At 38.5% G+C, this 21,621-nt stretch overlaps 1 protein-coding gene across 2 annotated transcripts in view; it reads left to right on the top strand.

Annotated features, from left to right (window-relative positions):
* ZZEF1 (zinc finger ZZ-type and EF-hand domain containing 1) overlaps window positions 1–21,621 on the top strand; it is an 81,620-nt gene that overhangs the window by 44,092 nt on the left and 15,907 nt on the right. For both annotated transcript variants that reach the window (XM_074974782.1, XM_074974783.1), the window contains exons 30-47: window positions 698–862; window positions 2,028–2,147; window positions 3,069–3,230; window positions 3,975–4,104; window positions 4,397–4,535; window positions 5,485–5,650; window positions 6,202–6,461; window positions 7,438–7,610; window positions 8,180–8,342; window positions 10,915–11,051; window positions 12,077–12,354; window positions 13,525–13,699; window positions 14,290–14,422; window positions 16,518–16,714; window positions 17,332–17,451; window positions 18,462–18,647; window positions 18,984–19,084; window positions 19,670–19,805. In XM_074974782.1, coding sequence (XP_074830883.1) covers window positions 698–862; window positions 2,028–2,147; window positions 3,069–3,230; window positions 3,975–4,104; window positions 4,397–4,535; window positions 5,485–5,650; window positions 6,202–6,461; window positions 7,438–7,610; window positions 8,180–8,342; window positions 10,915–11,051; window positions 12,077–12,354; window positions 13,525–13,699; window positions 14,290–14,422; window positions 16,518–16,714; window positions 17,332–17,451; window positions 18,462–18,647; window positions 18,984–19,084; window positions 19,670–19,805 — 2,941 coding nt within the window. The remainder of the gene's footprint in view (window positions 1–697; window positions 863–2,027; window positions 2,148–3,068; window positions 3,231–3,974; window positions 4,105–4,396; window positions 4,536–5,484; window positions 5,651–6,201; window positions 6,462–7,437; window positions 7,611–8,179; window positions 8,343–10,914; window positions 11,052–12,076; window positions 12,355–13,524; window positions 13,700–14,289; window positions 14,423–16,517; window positions 16,715–17,331; window positions 17,452–18,461; window positions 18,648–18,983; window positions 19,085–19,669; window positions 19,806–21,621) is intronic.

Below are 21,621 nucleotides of genomic sequence, written 5' to 3' on the forward strand. Positions count from 1 at the left end.
GAGAGATTTCAAAGGTTTCAGATGATGGGATAAAGCATATTTTTATCTTACTTTAGTAATATTTTTCGAATTTCAGGTTCTTGAAAAACAGTCCATTATATTTTGATATCAAGGCATCAAACTTATGGCTCACAACCTACTTTAGGCTCCCAAAGAATATTTAATCTGACTCATTTAACTCACATAGAATTTCAGGATTATGAATAGTGATTACATTCCCTTACTGTCCCTATGCTGCAATTTGCCCTGCTTCATCAAATCTGCTTGTGAGGTGGTGTTGCGTCCTGTCTGTGGTTGAATGTGGAAAGAACTGCTTCTGGAAATCACAACTGCCTAGCTGAGTTAGTGGGTCTTGGATAACAGATCTAGAACAGTTAGAGAAGGGATCTTCAAAGGGCCAATATACAAATTTTAACTGAAGGACATTCTTCCAGAACCAGCCCAAGGTTTAGAGGTTGGAACAGGGAGTTGGGAATCCTGGGTTCTGTTCCTGGCTCTGCCACTCACCCTGCGACTTTGGGTAAAATATTTGTAAATAACCTATTATTATTACCAAGGTGTTCAAGGCAATATACAGTACAGTTAATTTAGGTGCCAAGTCATCAAACTTGTTTAACTTCTCAAGTGTTGATTGCATTATGAGGTACTGAAGAACGGGTGTTTTGAAGTCGTCATTGGGAGTTTGTGTTTTTCCTAGTATTTTAAAGGTCCTTGTTTTGAGAAAAGCTCAAGCCCAAAGTATCCTAGAAGTGCTGAAGACAATCCGCCAGTGTTTAGAATCTCTTGGGCAGCCTCACTGTTTCCATCCACCCTGTGTACTCTTTCTCTTGGAACTTCTGGCCTGCCAGAAAGATTTTACAAAGTAAGTATCTTTCTTAGAAAATTGGAGCTAACACTATTCTGTATAACGTCTGTATGCCCTGACTCAGTACTGATTACCCAGGGTGAAAAGAATATGAGAAGTGACGCTCTTGTGAATACAGATACAAGAGCAAGTGCATTTTTGTGCTGAGATAAATATTTAAGTTTGTGTGCACACTTCCTATGGTGCATTTTGATCGTTTACATTTTCATTGTGGTACTTGGAGAATTAGTTGCAGTATTCCTATTTATGCCAACGGGGGTCAGCAGCTTACCCGCAGCATATAGCTATTAAAATGTTCCCAGTTATCTAACTGGATGACCGAAAACACAGAAAATGAGACTAGAATAGTCTTCAGACATTCACACTCTTCAGCTTTGTTTATTATTTCAGTTTAAACTGTTGCCTAAATAGGATCAGTTCATCTTATTCCTTCTATAAGAATTTAAGCTAGAGCTCGGCTAGCTGGGTTAGATTAATTTTAGTTGCTCTGTCAGCAATATTTGTTTGGGAGAGTTCTTTTCCCTTTTGTGACTTTTCTCCATAAATTAATGTATTAGCTAATCTGCAGTTAGATACTTTGTTATGGAACTAGCTTCCTCTGGCAATGTCCTGTGGCTAGTATTTTACCAACTCTCGAGGAGTCGAGTAAGGCACATTTTTTAGTCGTACAGTTGCTTCGCCATGAATGTTGTGATTTGAAAAGATACATTTATTTTAAATATGACTGATAGGTGTTCAACATAACTCTTAAAAGATGGTGGTTATAATGTTAGTCTACATAGATTCTGAAGCTGATTGCCTGTGACTTGCTGCCCAAACTGAGTTCTCATTATAGAGTGTAAGAACTGTTAGCTGCTTTCTTGCTTTTTTTAAATTTATTTGAGTTGGGCTTTTCAGGCCCCGGTGGCCAAATGTTATGAGTCATCTTGATACTTTTGACAGTTCCATAGGAACAGTCTGCATTTGGTGTCCTGTTTTGCACCTCACTTCTAACTCTTTTTTTGGAATAGCGCATCATCTGTTTTGTGGTTTTTAAAACTGAGCTAAAGTCCTCTTTATTCATGATGGTTTTTATAAATTGCTACTTGTGTTTGAACAAAGCGTGCTATGTGAAGTAAAGTGGTGGATTCTACATCTGCTAAACTGACTTTTTAACTTTTAGTTATTTTGGACACTTGGAAGGTTGTGGTGCTGAACTGCACAAAGAAATTCGAGAGTCCTACTATCAGCTTGTTCTCTTTTTGGTCAATGCCATGAAGGGATTTAACAGCATTAATGACAGGTACAGAAAATAGCCTACCTATATAACATGGAATGTTATTTTTGTTACCTTTGTCCTCCCTCACACCTTCCCTCCTATTATTAGTTACTTTTATTATCTTGTGTCAAAGAAGAGTGTAAATTCCTCTGTTTGTATGTAGCTCTAATTAGGGCTACGATTTTGTCACGGAGGTCACGGGGTCCGTGACTTCCAGAGATCTCTCTGACTTGAGCCCTGCAGCGCTTGGGAGCTGTAGGGTCCCCCGCCACCCCTGGTAGCTGGGAACTGCAGGGACTGAGCTCCGGGCCACCGCGGGAACCCCCCTGGGTGGTGTGGGGAGCCTGTAGCTCCCCATTTTGTCATGCATATTTTTAGTAAAAGTCACAGATGGGGCACAGGCTTCCGTGAATTTTTCCTTATTGCTCGTGACCTGTCCCTGATTTTTACTTAAAATATGTGTGACAAAATCTTAGCCTTAGCTGTAATTATTATTGGGGCCTTTTGGTGCTATTGTAATACAGAAAATCACTTTTTACTTAATTTTGCTAATTAAAAAGGACAAGGATAAAATTCAACAGTACTGGATTACTTTGTTCATTTATTTTGATATATGTAATGTAACTTTTGGCTCTTAGTATACACTTTGAAGTATCGGTAATAGTAAATGTACTGTAGCATATTTGGTAAGAACAACAAAGCATTAACAGCACCACAGCACACTCTGCTGTTAAAACTGCACAGTGAGACGATCAACTTTTTGACGAGAACTATTGGAATTTTGAAAGCTTGTGGGTTAGTAAAGTAAGGTTCTACTGTTCATTTAATTTAACACATAATAACTTATTATTTAAGGCTTTAGTCATAAATCCTTTATTCTTTCCCCCAAAATCATACTATTTCAACTTCAGATTAAAGCTGTTATGGTTTTCCCAATTTGTTTAGATCATTGCTCCCTGCCTTATCCTGCGTGCAGACATCCCTCCTTCACCTCTTGGATATGAGCTGGGAACCCAGTGATCTTTCCTTTTTTGTTGATATACAGTTACCACGTCTCCTTATGACTATGTCACAAGAAAACATAAGTGTTCATGACAGTGTGATTTGGTAAGTCAGTAAGACTATCATTTTTATATAGAACTAAGTTTTTGAACAGTTTTTGGCAAGAATGAACTCTGAACTTTGAAACAAGTAGTAAAGATGCTGAAGACAGGTGAGGTAAAATTTTCAAAAGCACCTATGTCCCATTTTTCAAAAGTTTCAAAATCATTTAGGCTCCTAAGTCGCATTGTCTTAAGTGCTTTTGAAAACTTTACAGAGATGTGAAGAGTAGTAATTTCTGCACTAGCAGAAAGTTGTTTTTAAACTGACTATTGCCAAGCAGTGTCACACTACTGGCAAGTTACCAGCAAGATAGTCATAGTCTTACTCCTCTGGCCAGGAGCATCACATCTGCATGTCTCTCAGAGTGCGTTCAATTTAACCTTACCCTTTTGCCCATAGCTCGTTTGTTCTATAAGGAAATAATCTTCTTATGCCTATATTCTGTCATAGTTACCCAACAGCAGTTCTATGAGCTTGGATTTCCCAGGTGATGTGCGTTCTCCCCAGTGTGTGCGCACTTGTTTGTTTTTTGTTTTTTTTAAAACAAAACAAAAAAACCAACAACCTCCTTTGTGTGGGGGAAAGGTCTCTGGAATATTGTGGCGGTGTTTTAATTTTTAGGTGAAATACATGGTCTTGTTTTATTAGCACATTGTGTCTGAATTTTAGTTTTTAAAATAAACTATCCCAAAGTGCATTATTAGGAAGCCTGTTTGCATTCAAACTTTAATTTTGAGCTTTTTTTAGTCAGTGGAGTGAAGAAGATGAAATTGCAGACTACAAGCAAAACTCCGAGTGGATGGATGAATGTCAGGATGTAATGTTTGAGACCTGGTATGAAAAGATAGCCCAAGCTGATCCAGAGAAGCAGAGAAAGGTGACTTCATGATTTGTTTTTTATTTTTTCATGCTCCTTGCTTGTTTGAGGAAGGGGTTAAACAGGAGATTTTTTTTCAAAGGCACAAAGAGACTATGAGCTCCCACTGGTTTTCTGGGAGTTGGGCACCAAACTCCCCTTTGTGCCTTTGAAAATCTCCTTGGAAATGCCCACGTAGATATCTCATCATACTTTCTTGCAGAAGGGAACATTCTGCTTTGTGTTTAGAAAGGGCTTTCTCAAAACCAAGGAAGATTCAACATGTAAGTTTTGTGTCCATTTATTGTTTCAGATGCACATGTTTGTTGCTCGTTACTGTGACCTATTGAATGTGGACATATCATGTGATGGTTGTGATGAGATTGCACCCTGGCATCGCTACCGTTGTTTGCAGTGCAATGACATGGATCTATGTAAAACTTGTTTCCTAGGTAAGGATCTTGTCAGAAAATACTTCTGGAGCCAAAACAGTGTCTTTCCAGATCGTACATTAGAAAGCTTTCTATGAAATGAGTGAAGGAAAGATTTTTCTTTTGGAAACTTCCCAAGATTTTAACGCTTCTAATTTTTCCTGTGTTTTCTAATCTGAATGTCACCTGCCTACATTTTCAATATATATCTGAATCATGTGCTTTTTAATGGACATGCTAACGTAAGTACAGCTAGAGAAGTAACTTTAAATTCACAAGTGCTTGTAGGATTCAAACTTGCAAGTTGCCAGTGTCATCTGAACTTGAATTTGGCATGGAATTCTGAACATAAAATTTCTCCTTTGTCTTTTCTCCTTCCTTTTATCTTTGATTTTTTTGTCTCCCAAACAAAAATGTAACCATATTTGATTTAGTGTGGATTTCTTTTGGAGTTAACTCAATGGGTTGTACTGGAACCAGTCATATTGCAATAATCTACAAAAGGATCATGGTGAGCTGGAAAAGAGAGAATATAAGTGATGTGAATGACATTGATCATTCAGTTCATAAAGCACAATATACTGTAGATCCTATGGTAAGGTTAATTTATATAGTAAAATAAGTTTCTCTAATATGGCATATCTGATCACTGGCTGCAACTTGGACATACCTTCACAACTCCTAGAGACTTTTTTTTCATCGAACTGCTAGCAGAACTTTGGTGTCCAGAACTTACAAATTAGGTGTTGACTTCCATTGAGTATCTAATGCTGCTTGTAGATCAAGCTCTCTACTTAGAGGGTTAGAGTTCTCTAGTCATACGTACTCCTCTAATCAATAACCATAAAAGAACAGAAAAATGACATAAGCATATACTGGCATTACATTATGAAAAGAATAGGAAGATACAGATACTGTACCTAAAGGTCATTGCAGATGCAAACTTTTTTATTTTTTTAATTCTGCATAGGTGGCGTTAAACCTAAAGGTCATGAGGATGACCATGAAATGGTTAACATGGAATATGCCTGTGATCATTGCCAAGGGGTTATTATAGGTCGCCGGATGAACTGCAATGTGTGTGATGACTTTGATCTTTGCTATGGGTGTTACTCTGCAAAGAAATACTCTGACAGGTATTGGTCTACGATTCCATACTCACCAGCTTGTAGGCAAGAACAGCAGTAATTAACACCTCCTACAGACAGTCGCTCTAATGTCACTCCTTGGGAGCCTGTGTCTGACTCCAGAACATCTAATTACCATCCTTAGGAGAAAAGTAGCAAATGTTCAGCAAAAGTTTTCAGCTCTAAATCCTACCCCAAACTTCATAGTAGCTTGGTTACAAATCTTTCACATCTTTTAGTCATAAGTGTTCACTGCCCAGAAGTATGAGAATATTGAGATAGAGTTGGTGAGCATGAAAGACCCTCCTTACACATATGGATATTTACTTTCTTATTACCTCCACTACTCCAAGTTTGCTACCAATGTTGTTCACATAAACTTGATTTGTAGAGCTGGAGTTCTAGGGGCAGATCTTCAACTAGTGTAAATCATCAGCGCTCCTTTGAGCCTTGTAAGGATCTGCAGTTTGGAAGTTTGAAACATGTTTTCTATTCTTCCTTTTTCAGAAAGAAAACTTACATTTAAACTTAAGTTCTAAACTGTAAACACTTTCTTTCAGTCACCTTCCCACGCACAGCATCACAATATATCCGATGGTGACCATTCGAATCAGTGACCGACAGAGACTCATCCAGCCTTATATCCACAACTATTCTTGGCTACTGTTTGCTGCCTTGACTCTCTACTGTGCAGACTTAGCAAGTGGGGATGAAGTAGGAGAGAAACTTGATTCGCAGATTCTCAGTCATGCTAGAGTTCTGCAACATCAATGTATACAGCTCATTGGAGACTGCCTGATGAAAGCACAGCATGGAAAAGGTGACCCAAATCCTCTGTTTATTGAAACACAATAGTTGTTAGAGTGACCCTGGTGCAAAGCCTCTGATTAATCACTTTGCAGTTTTCCAAGGAAAGAAAAGCCTAGCATAATATCAGAGGGAAGCTACTTTGCATTTCACTAATAGTACAGAGAATGTTTTATAACTGACCATTTAGAAGTCCTATTATTAGAGTAACAATATTCTCAGTGATAATGGAACGTGATGGAAAAACAGAAGACTTAAGAAAATTAGAGTAATATACTGGGACAACTTCTCATAAATTTTCAGTTTAAGACGACACACCGTCCCTAGATGTGGATGCAGTTATCTTGTTTACAGGGGCCCTGAGGAAGAAAAAAAACGACATGGTAAAAAGTGTTTCTTGACCTTCACTGTTGGCCAGATAGTTTTAATCTTATTCATGATGTGGAATAAGTTGCTGCAGAAACAGTCCCATTGACTTCACTGAGACTTTCTGGCAGAGTAAGATTCTACTCCGTGTGACATAAGATGGCAGAATACAGCTCTATGTAAAATGTGTTTTGAAAGTTAAAGGTTTTCTTTAAAAGTTGGAAAAAGCTTGTTCTGTCATGCAGGTCTAATTTATAAAGTGTAAAAAAGCCGGAAATGGCTGAGAACCTAAATTGGATGGTAACAGACTGTGAGTACCAGTGATGAGTGAACCTGGTGATATTCTAAGCTCTCAGCTGTGCTTGTAGCTGGTTCTGGCCACTTCAGGGTTACAGTCCTGGAATCAGAGTAGCAGCCGTGTTAGTCTGTATTCGCAAAAAGAAAAGGAGTACTTGTGGCACCTTAGAGACTAACACATTTATTTGAGCATAAGCTTTCGTGAGCTACAGCTCACTTCATCGGAATCTGAGTCTCTTGCTAGCAGCTACCAAATTTTGGTTGTGAAACGCTACATGTCTTAGTATTCAATCCTTAAAGAGATGTTTGTAATCTTTTCCCCTCAGGTTTGAAAGCTTTAGCTCTCCTCTGCATGTTGCCAGAAGGTGAATCTTTCTCAGAGAATGAGACCACTTCTTTGAGCCCTCCAAAAGGTGGCGCTACAGAGGGCCATGCTGGTGATAAAGCAGCCAACAGAATGAATAAAAAGCCAAGGACAGGCTCTTTTGTATATTGCAATGTAAGTACTGCTTTACGAAATTCCAAAGTACAGTTCAGTTCATGCCCATTCTTGTATGATCCTCAACAGTGATAAATATTTCCATTCTTTGCTCCAGTGATCTGGGGTACAGTAAGTGAACTGGCACGTTATACGTGCATCGCTGGGTCACCTCACATTTCTAAAGTTGACTTTGATTCCTAAAGCTGTGTGTGAGAAGGACAAAACAACATTTTCCCTCTGAATGGGCCGTGGGTGCCTAAATTAGTTTTCAGGGATGTAGTGCCCCTCCCCAGGGCTTCCAATTCTGTTACAATTTGATTTCATAGGCCAAATAGTTTCTCACGTAAGAGAAACTTATTTGTGGATGTAATATTACATATAACATAGGAAAAAGTGTTGTTTTCATTTTGTATATGGAATCTTAAGGCCTGAACATAGCATGAAATATATCAATGAAGGGTTTTTATAATTTAAAATAACTTTTTTTGCCAAGTGAAAATTTATTGACTCAGTTTCTTTCTGTGGCTTTAACTCGGTGAATTAAATTCTTCAGTCTCTTGGTATGTATATTTTTGTTTTATTTTTAGGGGAAAGGAGATGTTTGTGATGAAATTCAGTCTTCTATAGAAAAACAAGATAGCCAAAGCAATCCTCCTAGTGCTCCTTTATCAAAGAAAGATGTTTTGAGCCAGGATTCAGAGACACTGACTCTTAATTCTGTAGATGATAGCATATCTTCACATCTTCCAGGTAAGAGATTTCCCATTTCATCCAACATACACATACTCCAAACATATACACAGCTGTATTTTTGTGTCCATCCTTATCTTGTACATGTGTAAACAGATTCCGTTTCAGTAAACAGTCTACTACATCAAGACCTGATAATCTTATTGCTTTGGAATACCCATACGTAGAGCATTTTACCTGGATTTCAATTTGTACAGATTGCCACACAGCTAGCAGTAGGTTTGAAAGATCAACCTGAATTGCATACGTTATGTGATTTCGGTAAAGTGTATTACAAATTATAGTGCTATTGGATCTAATGCATTACAAAGATTAAGCATGCTTTCTTGCTTAGTAAATTTCTCCCTGGCATTTCAAGCCCATTTCTCTACATTACTCAAGTGAATATAGTCAATATAATCATTATCTGCTTGCCGTGTATTAATTTGCAGAGATGATTTAAATCTTTTTCTCTTCCTTCCCCTCTCTGTGTTCTTCGTTTTCATTTTTCTACTATTTTAAAGTCCATTCCTTCCCTTTGTGTTCTCTTCAAAGTGTATGTCAAAAGCTGTGCTGTGCCTATGATCTTGTCTTTTTTTAAATTTTTCGTATAAAATTAGAGGTTTTATAGAGATGCCTTTATTGATTAAGGTATATAATAGAAAGTACCGCTTACATTTTTAAAAAACTAAATAGTGGTCAGTAAAATGAAATAATGGTTTAATAGTACCCTTGCATAATACAAGTTATTTGTTAGACATAATTTTAATTATATTTAAACAAGATTTAAGATCCCATGCACAGTATTATCCATGTGTGGCTGTATTCACAAGGGACTGGAGAATCTAATTACAAGCCAATGTTCTCATAATGTCAGTTTTTCCTCCCTAAGCCAGAAATGAAGGGTTTCCTAGGGTGAAAATATGTAGAGGCAATTCTCAAAGGAGAAAGAAAGATGACTTAACAGTAACTGTAACTTCATTTATCTCTGCAAACCCATTTCTCACTCCTTTTGGATTGCTGTTGACATCTTCGCATCAGTGAGAAAGAAATGGGGACAATTGTGGAATCAAGTCTGCCCATAGATGACAAGTTGGGAGACCACCATATCATGGATTAACAGGCTTAGTGCTACACCCCAGCTTTTAAATAGTGTCTCTTGGAGGAACCTCTTCAGTGTGGCAGATCCCCAGGGAGTGCCACTTCTTCCTTCAGGGTAGGCTCCCAGTCTCCTTGCCTCCCCGACTCAAGCCTCTCAGCTCCGGTACTCCTGCTTCAATACTGTGAGCTCTGCCCAGCAAGTCCCATTGAGGTAGACTCCTGTAGAGATTTGTGTACACTTCAAGAATGCACCTTGGCAAGTATTTGCAGTGGCACCCAAGCTACATTTTCAAAACAGAGTAGGATTTATTAGTCAACTGGAACACACTATTGGTAGTCCTTGGGTTAGCCTAGAGAAATAAAGGATGAAGCGTAGTGCATTCTGGTCAAGACTAAGCAGTTCACTAGCCGTGCTGTAGTGAACTCCATGTCGGGCTTTGTCTCTCTCAGACCTCCTGAGTCAGTTCCAGGGGATAGCAGCCAGCCACCTCCAGAAACCAACTCTTTATCTCCTGGAGGTCATCTCTGTGCTTTGTTCTTTGGGCAGGGCCATAAGGAGTTCACAGACCCTGCTGAAAGGCAGAGAAAAGCTCCTTCCTTTGGGTTATTGGTTGCTAGGTGTCAAATGTTCCGGTGACTGGGGCTTTCCATTGTCTTCTAGGGTTTTCCGTTTATATGGGCTGGCCTTGGTAAATCCTTTTAGTGACCCATTCAGTCCACTCAGATAGTTAGACACACATCTGTCTCTCTCCTGTGTCTCTCGGTCTGCCCTGAAAGCAGTCTTAATCATATTTCCTACACTGGGTAGCAGTGCACATTATAGGGGGAAACTGAAGCACACAGAGGATACATAAAAATACTTCCAAAAAAATCCTGCTTCATCACAACCCATGCCTTAAAAGCAAAGCTTTTTGATTTAGTCTGTCTTTTCCAGCTATACTCACCCACTCATTTCAAATCAGGTATAGGTTTAGCAGTCAGTATTTTTGAGAACCCATGAAGTGGGAAGTTAAATGTTTTTTTGCAGTATTTAAAAGCTGGGATTCCACCCATTCATATTGTATACGCAGCAGTGGTTCTAATTCTAGTAGTCCGAGACACACAAGCTTCTGAAATAAGGTTTGATAAAGTTGGAAGAGGAGACACAAGATGGTAATCAGAATGATGTGACTTTAAATGATGTGAGCCAGCTTACTAGCTGTAGGGTTTGTTATAAAAGATGCATTAAAGTAGTATTGTTTGAAATGAGACTATATGTTAACGCACACTAAGGAACTTGTAGTGCAAGCCAGCAGGGTCCACGGAGGGTGCACCTCATGCTAGGGTAGTCTAGAATTGACAGCCTGCTGGTGTGCACTAACGCACTGTGTAGACAAGCCCATCATCTTTATATTTGTCTATTTATACTTACTATTTCAGACTTTAAATGTCAAATTTTCACTTATGTTCTACAGTTTTACTGTTTTTAAATTCATATTTATTTAAAACACAGATGTTGAAAATTCAGAAGATTCATCCCAAAAGCAGGCAGAGAAGGCTCTAATGCCTAGCCAGGAGCAAGTCTTTGCTGAATGCTCTCAGAAGAGGATTCTTGGCTTGCTGGCAGCTATGTTACCACCTTTCAGATCTGTAAGAATGAAGTACAACCCCTTCTACCCTACCCCTCAGGAAACTAGTTGATTTGTGACACACACTGATGAGAAAAATGGGGAAAATTCAAGCTGAAACAAATGATGTAATGGGAGAAGGAGAGGCTGGGAAGGTGCGGGCAGGGAAGAGCTACTCTAGTTCTTCCTTTTTGCTAGCTTATGTCAAAATGCTAATGTTGAAGTGTTTTATTACATTATGTAGTTAGATTATTAATTAACCACCAACCATCAGGTAAAGTTCAGATTTGTTTGTTGTGTAACTTTAAATCAGCCCAACTAAATGTGATATTAACATTTTTGCTCTGGGCTTATGCACCAGGTTTTACCACAGAGTAAATTCCTCTCCTTGTTTCCCCCCCCCCCCATCCTATTTTATGGGAAAAGTATTTCCAATATAAAAGAAACATAACTGAAAGCAGCTTGAAAAGGCCACAGGCCCTCTTCCCCCATCCCCTAAACACCTTGCAAGGGCCACAGGAGTCGTTTTCCCTCAGTTCTGGTTGTCCCTATTGATTTGCACCAATGAGTAGGCTTATCACTATGCAGTTAATTTGTGTCTCAGTTCTTTTCTGGGTGCACACTTGGTAAGCTTAGCTAGAAAAAATTCACTTTATCCAGTATGACTTTTACAATATTCATACTGTATCCAGTATGACTTTTACAGGCGCTTATCTCTCAAATCAAAAGCAATTTTTTCTTTAACAATGGAAGTATCTTCTCAGCCAGAGCTATTTCCATGCCAGACTTCACTTTCTGCGTGCCAAAAGTTCTTAAACCTTTTTAAAAATTGTGTTTTTGTTTACTCCCTCATGCTGAGAAGTGGTTGAATAACTTTCCCTCCTTTATGTAGATACAAGGCTGGAAAACTTCAGCCAAAAAGGTGAAGGTTTCTGAGCATTGAGTACCTACTAATAAGTTACTCGAACCCTCATTATACTGTATAACTATGACTAAAGGCTTTGCTATATTTTCTGTTCTAATGAGATTTTTCTTTCTTATTTACAGGGATGCACAATGTCTTTGATTAACCTGGAACAGATCCTCCCACTGATGTTTCAGGTTGTAATCTCCAATGCTGGCCACTTAAATGAAACCTATCATTTAACCCTGGGTCTTCTGGGCCAGTTAATTCTGAGACTTATGCCTGCAGAAGTCGATGCTGCAGTGACAAAAGTCCTTTCAGCCAAACACAGCCTGTTTGCAGCAGGAGATGGGTCTACAGTGCCAGAAGGCTGGAAGACTACTCATCTTTTGTTCAGTCTGGGAGCCGTATGCTTAGACAGGTGCTTTTTTTAATGTTAATCTTTAAGAGAATTCTTGATTTTTATATGCTCAACAGGAGGAGGGGAGGAGTGTAACCTGATTTGGGTTAATTCTTGAGCCCAGTCCTGTGAAGTGCATATTAGCCATAGCTCCCATTGAAGTCAACATCTCTTAGGGTCATGCCACGTGATGCTATCAACTGGGAGATGGGTAATTTTCAGAGGCTAATATAGGACACTGTTGTGGAAGAGGTAGGATTTTGGGGTTTAGAGAAGAGCAAGGGCCAGTCCTACTACCTAAACGTTTGATGTGACCTGTCTCCCTATCCTCCTAATTCCAACATGTACCTCAGTCCAAGAGAAGGTAGGTCATATCAAAAGGTCAAGCTGGAAAGAACCAACATGAGGAGGCAAGGCCTATAGTGGAGGATAGAGGGAGCTGTCTTTGTAGAGGAGTCTAGCAAGGTAGAAAGAAGTCTTGCATTCAGGGAGAGATAGTAAAGTTGCTTTGAAGGTACAGTCTTCAGTACCTTAAGTGGAAGTAGAACACTCTTGAAGAGTGAAGGTTAATAGCATGCTTTGTTAAATACTGTGTTAAGTATTATTCTTCACTCTAGGTTTTTTTATTTGGGAAGAGGGATTGGAAAGGTTAATAAACCAATTAGAAAAGCGTGCAGATATAAAGATAGAATACACGGAGAATCTACTGGTCTTATAAAGAGATTCATCAATCAAGGAAATACACAATCCATTGTATTATGTGAAGCTATTTTGGCATCCAATTATATCAAAATATTAAGTCAGCAAATTAAATCTCTAAAACAGATTTCTCAAGCCTGTCTTACTCATGTGCAAAGAGAAGCAAAGGAAGGAAAGAAAATTTCCGGTCCTAAACTAAAGTTCGCGAGACCATGTGTTGCCTTGAATTTCTATCAACTTTTTTTATTCATTGTGGCCTTCAGTCCTATTTAAGATGGCAGGCCAATGTGATTTTTTTTTTTAAATGATTTAATGATGAGTGGAATTAATAGCATTCATATATCTGAATTCAAATCCTCAAGCGATGCTATGAAAAAGTAAGATCTTCTGACAGTTGGAAATAATGTAATAATGATTTTGTGTTTTGAGGGAAAATAGTTGTGTAACAACGTGTAGTCAAACCACCTAATACAGTCGAACCTTGTTCTCCAGCCGCATAGGTCTGGACTGGGCGTGCTCCATGGCGGATATTCTTCGAGCTTTGAACTCCTCCGCACAGTGGCATAGTGTGATTGCAGCTTTCACAGACCATTGTATTAAGCAGCTGCCCTTCCAGTTAAAACACACCAATATCTTCACCTTATTGGTACTTGTTGGATTTCCAGAGGTAATTGGAATACTGATCAATACATAATGATTTGAGCTATGATAATTACAAATTCTACTTTTAAACACTAAAAACTACACTTTAATGCCATAAATTGACAAAAGTCACAAAACTCAGAGATATGTCTGAGACTTCATCCTTCATCTCTTGCACAGTTGGTTGTAGTCTTTGTCTAATGGAAAACAATATAATTACATAGCTCTGGTTTTGCTTGGATACATTTCATTGTGGGCAACTTGTAACCAGCAACTTGAAATCCAGAATAGCATAACATTGAACATCAAAAAAGGGCTTTATACCAGTATAAAACAAGCCATTATTCTTAATATTGGTATCTCTGATATATCACCAGAGTACCATTAAGTTGTTAATATGCACCTGAGGTATTTTGTTACAAAAATCTACTTCATATGTCTAAATACCAGCACATATTTGGCAATGGACAATTGTTTAAATAACAAGTATGGTATTAACTGTAACCAAAATGCAGCCACATATAACTTTTATTTTTTACATTATCTTACATAAGTATTATATGAAGTTAGACTGGTAACTGAAGTCCTTTGTCTCCCTTTGTTTTGCTAATGCAGGTGCTGTGTATGGGAACTCGCTCCGTGTACATGGATAATGCCAATGAGCCTCATAATGTTATCATCCTAAAGCACTTCACTGAGAAAAACAGGGCGGTTGTTGTAGACATCAAAACCCGGAAAAGGAAAACAGGTTCCTTGATGTTCTTATATCTAAGAATCATGTGATATTTCCTTACAGTATCTCTTATGAGTACCCAAAACCTGAAGTTTTAGTAAATGATTTTATACAGAGCTTATGAGCTGGATTCCTTACAGAAAATATATCTGATTTCCACCCATAAAGCAGAACAAATTTTTTAGGTTTCTGCTAAACTAATATAACATCACTTGGTACAAGAATTGTTGCTTTTATAAATGTACTCAAAATATGACACTTCCTATTGTTATTGCAGAGACCTCACAAAACAGTCCTTGTATCTGAAGTTAACATGACAGTTGTTTGTTTGGTCATTGCTGCTGTCTTGTCCTTTATTTGTGAGCGTTTAAAAGGTTTTAATTAATTGCAAATTTAAAAATACATGCTCCTCCGGCATATACTTAACCCCACCACCCAAAGGAGCATGCACAGCATAAATATATGCTGGTCAGTTCACTCTGCTGCCCAGAAATGAATCTTCAAATATCTTAATGACCATTCTGACAGTAAATATGACATGAGCACCTACTAGCAGATGGAGTCTGGGGGGCGGGGGAGAAAGGCCCTATGAAATATGCTAATTGCCAATAAAGGGACCTGTGTTAGCTGTGACCCAATCAGGTTTTTCCTGTCCCATTGCAAAGAATGAGGCTATGTAGTCAGATAAACGGTACTTTTTTAATACTACACAATTTCAAGTCTGTGAAATCTACCTTGGAAGTTATGAAATAAGACTAAACAAGAAACTTTGACAGTCATGCTACATTCAATGCAAAAATGATTGTTCTGTACCAGATGTGCTGATCTGTACTCTAGGGAGGATGTGTTATCTCTGACATCTTAGAATGATGCATTCTGGGGCATGGCAGTAGAATGGGCTTGCTAGTGTAACCTTTAAATTTGCTTTAAAGGGTGTCTTTTGTTTGTACTGGACACTCTGCATACTGTAGTTGTATTGCAAGCAAAATCCAAAGTAAAGACTTTTTAAAATTTAATTTTACCTTGTTCAGAAAAATCACAAGGTAAAGCCCAAATAGAAATTGCATAGTAAACAAAACAAATTATGAAAGTTGATCTTTTCAGTCTTAGCATATAGTGTTTAGTGGCAACACATAACTCTACCAGTGCACTAAGATTTTGAAACTAATAAAACAAATACTATTATGCATGCCAGGAACATTGAAATTATTGTAGTACTTAAAAGTAGGTGGAAAGCAAAGGATTATCTAGTTAAGAAGCTTCACTTTGATAGTCGGGAAGGTTCAGACATATAGGTGTGGACTCTCTTGTTTTCTTATTGGTTGAGTCAAAAATGGATCAGGCATTAGCAGGAATAGTGAAAGGAGGACATAATAATTTAATTCACCAGATCAGTTTTGGGTCATTAGTTTTCCCTCATTTTGTCTGTTCCATGAGATAACACTTGTACTTCTGTGCCCACTGACTCTCTGTCTAGTGCTAAACAGAAGTATGTGCTATTTTTAACTATACTTGCGATTATTTTCAGTACAAAGGAAGTGGTAAGAAGACAGCTCACTATCCAAGCATTTTTATTCTGTACTAAAAGGGAAGAGAACATTTTATCAATACGCTACAACAAAAATGAGGAAAATGTGTAGCTGTAGCAAAACTGTATGCCCTCATGAAGGAATTCATGTCACCAGTTTTAAATGCGATTCTGCTTTATTGGAATTTAATTCCCACATTAATTATTGACTTGAATATACTTGTATAGTTTTAACTTAATGCTTAGTGTTAGGAGAGGTCTTGCCAGCATCTCTTTTGCTGTGATTCCTATAAAAAACTTAACAGTTAGGCTGCTAGTGTGCTTAGACCACAGCGTATCCTACTGATCTGTATTGTCTCCCTTGTACTCTCTTGCTGGTCTGTGTGTCTAGCCACATGTTGCCTTTTGTTTTATACTTGAGATTATAAATTCTTTGGGGGCAGGTTCTGTGTTTGTGCAGCCTGGCACAATTGGACCCTGGTCCATGACTGGGTCTCCCAGACGCTACGTTAATACAAATGATAAGTATAATAAACTGAGCCTAGAGGAAAATTCCAACATGACAGGTTTTTTTTCTTCTAGTAAAAGACTACCAGTTGGCTCAGAAATGTGAACAAGAGAGCACTGAATCCCAAACCCAGCTGAGACAGTATCTCCAGCATTTTGCTTTTATAACCAGCCACCTTTTGCAGACCAGCATGGACAGTAGCTATGCAGAGGCAGTGGAAGCCACCTGGGTCTTGTCTCTTGCTCTGAAAGGATTGTACAGAACACTTAAGGTGATTTTTTTTTTTTTAAATGTCTTACTAGCTACATAAAAGTTTGGAGTGAAGACTGTGAGCTGTCTGGGTCAGGGGCCATCCTATGTATGCAGCACCTCACGTAATGGGGACCTGATCCTTGAGGGGTCCTTGTAATAGCGAAGGTCACTTGTCAGACCTGGCCCCTTGCATCCTCTGCATAAAGAGTCTGAGAGTGTAGCTCAAAAGAGTAGATTAAGGAATATTGTTGACATGTGTTTGATCAATTTTCCTCTGTGATAAGGCTGACTGTGAAGATGCTGGACCATAATGGTAGATTTTGGTCAGAGTGGAGGAAATATGGGTGGGGGAATTCTCAAAACTCTGAGGAAAAAATTATGCATTTGAGTTCATCTGGCCTTTTTTGTTGTGCAGAGTACAATTAGTTTTACTCTAACAACAACGAGGTAGTAGTGGTATTACACATCTCATTGCGAGTACTGCTAAAGAATTGAGTAGTGAGAAACTCTATAGTTTTGCTGGAATTTTTTTTAAAAAAAAAAAGAGAATTATTCTTCTCATAAAGAAGGTCCTGCTCAGTCAGAATTGTGTATTGTCAGGCAGCTCTCACAGTAACTTTTCTCTCTCTTTGACAGACTCATGGTTTTGAGGAAATCCAAGCGGCCTTTCTTCAGTCGGGCTTACTTAAGCTGCTGGTGAAGAAGTGCAGCAAAGGAACTGGTTTCAGTAAGACATGGCTTCTCAGAGACTTGGAAGTAAGAGAATAATAACATTTTGTGACAGTCAGTGTAGCCATTGGCATAAAAGCTCAAGGCATCGCATTTTCACCGCACGTTAAACTTTTGAAGCATTATTATTTATATATTAAATATATTTACCATTTTGTTCCCAGAACATGATGGAAAATACATTTTGAGTACTGCTAGTGTTGAACTGATATAATCTGAGATTTTTGAGGGGGCTTAATGCGGGTAGGAGCCAAAGTCTCCTTGCAATTTTTTTTTCCAATTCCTTTTAGCCCTTTTGAAAATCCCAGCTTTTAACTTCAAAAATTGTATCCGTAGATCTCCAAGAGACCTATTCGATACTGATGCTGTACACAGTACTTAAGCAGATACACATGAATCATTACAATAGTGTAACTGGTGGGAGATCCAACATACACTTGGACACTTTGTTCTTTTGAACATCTGTTGTTGCAGGGAGAATTGGCAGTGTGCTTTTCTATGTTATGGCAACAGACAAAGCTCTGAGGTTTTTCTCATGGTGTCTGTACTGGCCTTGATGCTTACAGTTGATCTAAATTGGGAAGACCAAGGTGATGTGTTACCCTGCTGCTCTTCCTAATAATGAGTAGTTAATGTTACTGTGCATACTGGAGCCAAATATCAAACTTATTTATTTTTCAGGAAAGGAACTGGTGGCTAAAAAACACCATTTTGCCTGTAGATGATGATTACAGCTAACTCTATTATGTTCCCATCTTGGAGTGCTTGAATATTAATATACTCAAACTTGTTTAAGAATTAATGTTTTTTCTGTTTTTTTTAAATGTATGGTTAATTATTTGAGACGTCTTCATAGAAGCCTGTAAAGTGTAAAGCATTTATGGAATCGGAAATGCTGTTTAAGTGCTGTTCCTCTTTAGAAAAGCATGTGTTAATATAAGTAGTCCCAGTGTTTATAATGTTCTTACAAGTGCCAATTGCACCTACACTCATACTACCTACAGGTGTTATACCATATGTTGCCTTTCTCCATGCAGATTTTGTCAATAATGCTGTACTCCTCAAAGAAGGAGATCAGCTCCCTGGCTGAACGTGAGGATACAGAACTAGAGGAAAGGGACCGAGATCAGAACGTGGACCAATCCATCAGTACCATTGATCTGGATCAGAGCAAACTTGATCCTCTAGAGGGCTTGGATGAAGCAACCAAAATATGTTTCTTGGTACTTATTAGACTAACTGTTTTTCCCATTTTTGAAGATATTGTGCCTCATTTGGATTACACAAAATTGTTTCCATATGTTGGTCTTTAATACAGATTTTACTTTTAATTTTTAGTTATTCATAAACTGATTCTGGTATTATTGCTTAGATTAAGTATAATTTTATGCTTGGACTGCAATAATAAATATTTCTAATGTTTTTAGTAAATTATTGGTGTAGAGATTATGAAAGTCATAAGTCCTTTATTCATGTGCTGAACAGGAAAAATGTGTGTGCAGATAACCCCAATTGAAATTCATCTTTCCTCGCCTAACCTTACCTCAGTTTTATTTCAGATGACGCATGACGCACTCAATGCACCGTTGCATATTCTTCGTGCCATGTATGAGCTGCAGATGAAAAGAACAGATTCTTTCTTCCTGGAAGTTCAAAAGAGGTAAGTGAACTACTGAATCCAGCAGAAAAAGTCATTGAATGTGAAAGGTAACTTTTACTCAGTTAACAGGGAAGCTAAGCAGAAACTGCTGTAAAGAAAAGGATATGGAACTGCTTTGTAGTGTTTCCTAAAATGTAATTGGAAAATTGACTCCTGTTACATTTGGAACTGCAGATGTGAGGACAGAGCTAACATTTTTGAAGTATGTTGTACGTTCCTTTGGATAACTTTACTCACATGCACAGTATATCTCTGTAGAAGAAACTGCTTTTATGGATGGAAAGTCAGCAAGATACCAGTATTTCTCAAATGTCCTCCTAACTGAGGAAGAGTGATGTGCATAGACTTACTGGCACTCAAAGCAGCTTCTGGTACCATCTGCTTCTTACAAAATCAAGTTGGAAGACATGAACATATTTTTCAGTTAATAAGATCAAACAAGAATGTTATTTGATCTGACCTCACAAAAGAGTAAGCCAGTACTTGGATAAGAGCTTTCTAAATGCAAGTCAGGGAAGCTTTACATGCAAATATATCTTTTTTTTTTTAAAAAGTTTATTGACTGCAAAATTTGTCACTTTTAAGGTTTGATGGAGATGTAATTACAACAGATGAAAGGATCCGAACACTGGCCCAGAAATGGCAACCCAGCAAGCGTTTGAGATTGGAAGAGCAGAGTTCAAAAGCAGTGGATACAGACATGATCATCTTGCCATGTTTGGTGTGTGCTCTCTCTTTTTAAAAAAAAAAAAAAAGAGAAAAAGGGAGGGGGAAGAAAAGAAAATTTGATATCACAAGACTTGGTAAAAAGAAAAGCAGTACTTGTGGCACCTTAGAGATTAACCAGTTTATTTGGGCATAAGCTTTCGTGAGCTACAGCTCACTTCATCGGATGCATGTGAGCTACAGCTCACGAAAGCTTATGCTCAAATAAATTGGTTAGTCTCTAAGGTGCCACAAGTACTCCTTTTCTTTTTGCGAATACAGACTAACACGGCTGCTACTCTGAAACAAGACTTAGTGATTCAAATAATTTAGAAGGTCCAAATTTAAGATTGTTGTTAAAGCTCCTGAGATTAATCTGTTTTATTGTGTTAAAAAGAATAGGCAAGATATCAGCAAGAACTTAGCTTTCTTCTCTGCAGCTTCTCTCTTGAAGATTTAGAAGAACTAGATTTTCGATCAGGAGAACAAATTATGGCTTTATTGGAATGCTATGAATTCCTCATCTCATACAAGAGAGATTTGACCTAATATACAACCATAAACATGTACACTGACCACCTCACTGCAATGTTACCATATGAATAGCTTCAGTAATACCAAAGAATGGTGAATCTGTTTTGCCAAAATGGACAGCATGACTCTAGTAGCAAAAGAGAAGTTAAGTGAATATATAACTAGATAGCAAGTGTCAATTAGCCATGTATTGGGATGCAACTAAAATGCAGGAAATCTTGAGTATGGGCCCAACATGGATCCGTGGAGAAGCTCAGGTATTTATGGGCATCACTAATCTTCACTTACAGGAAACATCTATTTAAAACATTAATTTCTTTTAAAAAACAGCTTATTTAATACTTACTGGCTTCTACAAATGGACAATGATCTGGAGGATGGTGTGGATTGCACCCTCAGCAAGTTTGCGGATGACACTAAACTGGGAGGAGTGGTAGATACGCTGGAGGGTAGGGATAGGATACAGAGGGACCTAGACAAATTGGAGGATTGGGCCAAAAGAAATCTGATGAGGTTCAACAAGGACAAGTGCAGAGTCCTGCACTTAGGACAGAAGAATCGAATGCACCACTACAGACTAGGGACCGAATGGCTAGGCAGCAGTTCTGCAGAGAAGGATCTAGGGGTGACAGTGGACGAGAAGCTGGATATGAGTCAGTATGCCCTTGTTGCCAAGAAGGCCAATGGCATTTTGGGGTGTATAAGTAGGGGCATTGCCAGCAGATCGAGGGACGTGATCGTTCCCCTCTATTCGACACTGGTGAGGCCTCATTTGGAGTACTGTGTCCAGTTTTGGGCTCCAAAAGGATGTGGAGAAGAAGGCTACAAGAAGGATGTGGAGAAATTGGAGAGAGTCCAGCGAAGGGCAACAAAAATGATTAGGGGTCTGGAACACATGACTTATGAGGAGAGGCTGAGGGAACTGGGATTGTTTAGTCTACGGAAGAGAAGAATGAGGGGGGATTTGATAGCTGCTTTTAACTACCTGAAAGGTGGAACCAAAGAGGATGGATCTAGACTATTCTCAGTGATAGCAGATGACAGAACAAGGAGTAATGGTCTCAGGTTGCAGTGGGGGAGATTTAGGTTGGATATTAGGAAAAACTTTTTCACTAGGAGGGGGTTGAAACACTGGAATGCGTTACCTAGGGAGGTGGTAGAATCCCCTTCCTTAGAAGTTTTTAAGGTCAGGCTTGACAAAGCCCTGGCTGGGATGATTTAGTTGGGATTGGTCCTGCTCTGGGCAAGGGGTTGGACTAGATGACCTTCAGAGGTCCCTTCCAACTCTGATATTCTGT

The sequence above is a fragment of the Natator depressus genome, chromosome 17 (assembly GCF_965152275.1).
Source record: "Natator depressus isolate rNatDep1 chromosome 17, rNatDep2.hap1, whole genome shotgun sequence".
NCBI classification, from domain to species: Eukaryota; Metazoa; Chordata; order Testudines; family Cheloniidae; genus Natator; species Natator depressus.